General features: G+C 43.6%; 1 protein-coding gene across 1 annotated transcript; it reads right to left on the bottom strand.

Moving 5' to 3' along the window:
• Positions 1-4,409: 4,409 nt before the first annotated feature.
• Positions 4,410-5,784, bottom strand: LOC129742040 (uncharacterized). Its single transcript, XM_055733885.1, has 2 exons — positions 4,777-5,784; positions 4,410-4,673 (listed from the first exon to the last, which is right to left on the bottom strand). The coding sequence occupies exons 1-2, from the start codon at positions 5,782-5,784 to the stop codon at positions 4,410-4,412; spliced, it is 1,272 nt and encodes a 423-aa protein (XP_055589860.1).
• Between the last annotated feature and the right edge of the window lie 309 nt (positions 5,785-6,093).

The following is a 6,093-nucleotide window of genomic DNA, read 5'->3' as shown; positions in this document are numbered from 1 at the left end:
TTTTGTACTTCGCTGGATGATTCTGATGATTCGATAGTATGATGAGGAATGATTAGCTCATGATCGTGCAGACTTAACTTAATCCTTTCTCCATGGGAGTGTCATGCTTTCATGCAAACGTTTAATTCTTAGGATGATATGCTTTCTTCAGACAGTACGATTTCTTAATAACGATATGGTTTCAAAATTTGATTCAATGAGCTGTAGTGTGAGTTTTGATGAATGGCTTAAATTGACTTCTTAATGATGTTCTTTCTTAAACTTGACTTTACTTCATTCGTATCGAGCATTTGTAGAGTGATGGAAACTTAATTTGAATTTTGTGACTTAAACCAGCGGGTTAAACAATTCTCATTAACAGTTTTCTGCATAAATTTTATTGATCTTGTGATTGTAGATTGTCGTTGATAGGTAAAACACAAATTTTGGAGATTGCTCTATCATACGATCCAGACTGTGTGCGCACAGTGACGACACGAACGTTGCCATCTGGTCCAGGATGTACTGCTTCGATTCTCGCTATTGGTTATTTTAATGGTGGAAGATTATCCTCTTTTAGGACAACCATCATGCCAACTCTGAGATTGTCGTTTTGCTTGGTCCATTTAGTTCGACTGTGGAGATCTGATAGGTACATTGATGACCACTTTTTCCACAGTTGTTGTGACGTTTGTTGCATTCTTTGCCAGACATTCAAACGGTTTTCTGGAACTTCGTTCCAATCATGTTCTGGGGGTGCGATTAACTGTTTCTGAACTAAAAAATGACCAGGGGTGAGTGGCTCAAAATTCTCAGGATCATTACTCAGGGCTGTGAGAGGACGCGAATTCAAAGTAGCTTCGATCCGTACAATTATGGTTTGTAATTCTTCATGTACCAGCGAACGTGAACCAATAGTTCTTTTCAGTAGAGTCTTAAACGACTTCACAGCCGACTCCCACAGGCCGCCAAAGTTTGGAGAACGAGCAGGAATGAACTGGAAGTCAATTCCTCGATCTGCAGCGTAGTTTATCACAGAGTCCTGAAACGTTTTACTGACAAAAAGCTGATGTACTTCGTCCAAAACTCGTTTTGCGCCGACGAAATTCTTTGCGTTATCGCACATTACTAGACTTGGAGCGCTTCGACGACCACAAAATCTTTGGAATGTGGCCAAGAATGCTTGTGTGGACAGATCTGCTGCTAACTCTATGTGAACTGCTTTAGTCACCAGGCAAACATAGATAGCGATGAAGACTTTCGTGGGTCGAGCCTTGCGCTGAGGATAGGTTATGTAAAAAGGTCCACAGTAATCTACTCCGACCTTTTGGAATACTGGACATTGCGTGACTCTGTGCTTAGGTAAATCCGCCATAAGTTGCTCTTGGATTTTCGGCCTAACGCGAAAGCATGCTACACATTTGAAAATGACTGCTCGAGCAAGTGTCCCGATGTTCGTTGGCCAGAATCGTTCTCGAACAGATGCTATCAACAGCTGTTGACCAGCGTGCAGCAGGTTCTGGTGGTAGTATATCATCACAGTTGTCGTGAACGGATGTCGATGATCGAGTATGAATGGATGCTTTCGGGATTCGTGGATTGCAGCGTTACGTAGTCGACCTCCAACTCTAATCAAACCATCTACCATCACAGGATTCAAGGATGCGATTTTCGATGAATTTGATATCGGACGATTGTTTAACAAGTCAGCATATTCTTTGGCAAAACCTTCTTGTTGAGCTATGCGCACGAGTGTCTTAAGCGATTCGTCTAACTCGGTAACCTTGAGGGGACCACTTTTTCGAATTTCTCTATTCAGCTTTCTAGAATTGAAACGACAACGTTGCATCCAAGCTACGAGACGGACAAGTTCGGTGTAAGAGGAGTTTAAACCAAAAATCTCGTTGTGCTCGGTCGTCTGTGTTGTTGCAGTAGTAGCTGGTTTCTCTTCCAACATCGTAACGTCTACGTTTTCCTCCTGGCTCTGCTCGTTCTTTGGCCAATGTTGCTCATCAAGTTGAAGCCATGTAGGACCCTGAAACCATATCGTTTGGTACTGTAGTTGAGCTGCAGTCATTCCTCGAGAAATAAGGTCAGCAGGATTCTCAATTCCTGCCACATGATTCCAGTGTCCTCCATCGGTGATGTGTTGAATCTCAGACACACGATTAGCTACGAACTCTTTCCATCGAGAAGGTGGAGATGCTAGCCAACACTTCACTATCATGGAGTCCGTCCAAAAGTACGATTTCGCTGACGTCAACTTGATGCTACTCTGAACCTTTTCGTATAAGTGCGCTAGTGTAAGGGCAGAAGAAAGCTCCAAACGGGGCATAGATTGCTTCTTTTTCTTCTGCTTCAAGTTCTCAAGAGGAGCAACTCGGGATTTTGACGTTAAAAGACGGACTAAAACTGACCCATTCTGATCGACTGACCTTATGTAAATACATGCTCCATACGCCTTCTCTGACGCATCGCAAAACCCATGTATTTCAACTGACTGAGTACTGACAGATAAACCGACCCATCTTGGAACTGACAAACTATCTAGACTGACAAAATTTCTGCGGAACTCTCTCCATTGCTCTGAGAGATCATCGGTAAGCTTATCATCCCAATCGCACTGTAATTTCCACAACTGCTGAACAAATATCTTGGCTTGGACCACGACTGGTCCGACTAGACCCAGGGGATCAAACAATCTTGCAACATCTGACAAAACCTTTCTCATGGTTATTATTGACGCTTCATCCCACTTAATGGTGCTGAACTGAAATTCATCTGAGCTAGGCTGCCACTTCAAGCCTAGTGTCTTAACTGTAGATTGGGAGGAATCAAGTTCTAACACTGATCTTTCTTCTCGAAGAAAAAAAGTCAACTGACACTTCTTCAAGGATTTCTGACTCATTCGACACATACTTTCGTAATGACATTCCAGCTGACTTCATAACCTTCATCATTTCTCTCACAAGAAGCTTGCCTTCTTCAACAGACCCAACTCCTGCGAGCATATCATCAACGTAAAATGATTTCTTAAGCACTTCTGACGCAATCGGACAATTTACGGCTTCTTGATCAGCCAACTCTTGCAAACATCTTGTCGCTAAATACGGTGCTGATGACGTGCCGTACGTCACGGTTGTAAGTTGGAAAATACGTATGAAATCATCACTAGAATCACGCCATAGGATTCTCTGAAGAGGTTGATCTGACTCTTGAACTCTAACCATTCGATACATTTTAGCTACATCTGCAACGACGGCATATCGATGAAGCCGGAATCGCAGAATAATGTCCACCAGTTCATCTTGTACCACAGGTCCGACCATTAACGCATCGTTGAGCGAAATTCCGGTTGATGTTCGACAAGATGCGTCGAAAACGACTCTTAACTTTGTAGTAGTACTGTCGGGCTTCAGGACAGCATGGTGAGGCATGTAATAGCTTCGTTCTTGTTCAGCGCTTTCTAAAATCTCTTTCATATGACCAAGATCGAGATATTCGTGGATGAAAGCTGCATATTCCTTCTTCAACTCTGGATTAGCATCCAGACGCCTTTCCAATGCTAGAAAACGTTTAGTAGCTGAGTGCATCGAATCGCCTAACTGACACAAAACTGACTCTTTCTTCGGTAGGGTAACAACAAAACGTCCTGCTTCATCTCTCATTGTGGTTTGCTTAAAAATCCTCTCGCACATCGACTCCTCAATGGAATTAGTGCTAGTGACACGACATGTTTCTAGCTCCCAGAATCTCGTGAGCTGCTTTTGTAAGTCGCTTGTGGAACAGACTAAGGTGTGCGGCACTTCTGATGGAGCTTCTACCACTCGACCTGACACAATCCAACCAAAAACTGTATTCTGAAGCGTGGGACCGTTTTTCGACATTTTCTGACGTTCATCCTTCAACAAGTCCAAATAATATTCGGCACCGATTATGATATCGATCCGCTTTGATTCGTGGAAGTAAGGATCAGCTAGCAAAGCGGAATCGGGAAGCGACATAAACGAGGGATCAAACGATGTCGTAGGTAGTTGAAGGGTAAGTTTTGGCAACACGAAAAACTCCATAGTTTCTTGGAATTCAGAGATTTTCAGCACTTATGCTCTTCGTCGAAACTGACTGAGACGAACCGATACCCTGGACTGACAAAAACGTTGGCGATTCTTTGAACTTCAGCTTTCTCGAAAACTCTCGAGTCATGAGGCAATGTTGCGAGCAGGAATCCAACAAAGCTCTAGCAATCAGAGCATTACCGTGACGGTCCTTAATCTTGATAAGTGCGGTAGAAAGCAGAATATTTGCTGTAGGTTTAGCAGGAAGTGCGACGTAATTTTGGCTTGTGCTTGGCATGGGAGAATTGAATTGTGTGGTTGTGTTGTGTGAATTGTGTGTTGCATTTTGTGTTTGAGTGTGTGGGTGTTCCGTAACTATTGGTCTGGCGTGTTGTCTTTGCTGTTGGTGAGTTTGCTGTGCATAAACTTGGGTGCTTCTTTGGGTAATAGGTTGTGCATTTGACTGTTGACTGGGTCTCGAATTCGACGGATTTTGAACGGAGGATCGCGTAGCATGCAGCATAGTGTGATGCCTTTGTTGACACAACCGACAACTGCTACGATTGCAATTCGATGCGAAATGTCCAGGCTGCAGACAATTTCGGCAGACTCTACTTCGATTGGCGGCTTCAAGGCGTTCTGCAATTTTCATTCGAAGGAATCTTTGGCAGTGGAAGGGCGAATGCCATGGTTCGTTACAAAATGGACATCGATTGGGTGACTTAAAGGCTGTGTGGCATACTGACTGACCTCTAGGCTGCTTGTGATCGGCGATATTGGAGCGGGGTTCTTTGGCAGGAGCGACTGACTGCAGAACGGAACAGTAGTTGCGTAGGAACTTTCTCATGTCCTCATATTTTGGCACTTCTGTGCTGTTGTGATGAGTTTCCCAATTTCTTAGAGTGACAGAGTCTAGCCTGGTGTAGAGCATATGCGCTAGTATGGTGCTCCAACCATCGGTGTCTTCGCCAACCTTCTGCAGCATCATTAGGTTTTTCTCAAACTCAGTTATGAGATAGTTGATGCTGTCGTAACCTTCTTTTCGGATCGATTCCAACGAAAACAATCCGTCTAAGTATGCCTTTACTATGAGTTTTTTGTTCTCATACCGCTCCGTCAGAATGTCCCAAGCTATGATGTAATTAGCATCTGACAGCTCAATAGAGAGTATCTCCTTCAGTGCATCGCCGGGGAGAGCTGACCTCAGATAGGTAAACTTCTCCATGGGTGCGAGTTGCTCGTTGTTGTGGATTAGGCTCTGGAAGCTATCGCGGAACGAAACCCAATCGCGAAGCTTTCCACCAAAACTGGGCAATCGAATCTCTGGCAGCTTGACTCTCGATCCCATGGACACACGCTCATGATTGTGAGAAGACTCGCTCAAGCTTGCAGGTTGATGCCGGCTGCACTGCAACTTCGAAAGCGCACCCTTTAGCTGGAAGAAACGATCCTCAAAGCTAAGCAGTATCTTGTCGTTTTCTTCTTCCCGCTGGAATCCAGCTTCTTCTTTTGCTTCGCCGTAGAGCTCCTTGTCTTTCTTCTCTTCACTTTCAAACACTATCATCTCAATTTTGCTTCTCACTTCGTGAAATTCACCAAACACAGGCTCCAAGGCTTCAAGCCTTGAAGCAATCTGACACTCATCACGTTCTGCTTCGTAATTTTGCACAAATCGTTCTACACTATCCATTAGAAGCACTATTTGTCGCTCTCTCCTTTGTAATGACTTCAGCTGAACGTTTTTAGCCATTTTCGTTGAAAATTATACCAATTTCTACATTAGATTCAAAAAACTCTCTCAAAAGAGCTGAAAAAGTAGTGATTCAACCCAAACCTGGGGAAAGCGTAAAAAATAATTTTCAATTTTCGAACAATCTGACACCCTTGGACCCAATTTGTCCAAAACTGACGAAAATTCTGACCAAACACTTAAAATGGCTCACTTACTGATCACGTTCAGGAGTTGATTCTTAAATTCCGACAAACGATTTGAACTTTCTGACAAATCAGGCAACTTTGGACCCAATCCGTCCAATACAGAAACGATGATGACTGACAC

The sequence above is a fragment of the Uranotaenia lowii genome, chromosome 2, assembly GCF_029784155.1.
Source record: "Uranotaenia lowii strain MFRU-FL chromosome 2, ASM2978415v1, whole genome shotgun sequence".
NCBI lineage: Eukaryota > Metazoa > Arthropoda > Insecta > Diptera > Culicidae > Uranotaenia > Uranotaenia lowii.
This window is presented reverse-complemented; position numbering and strand designations above follow the sequence as displayed.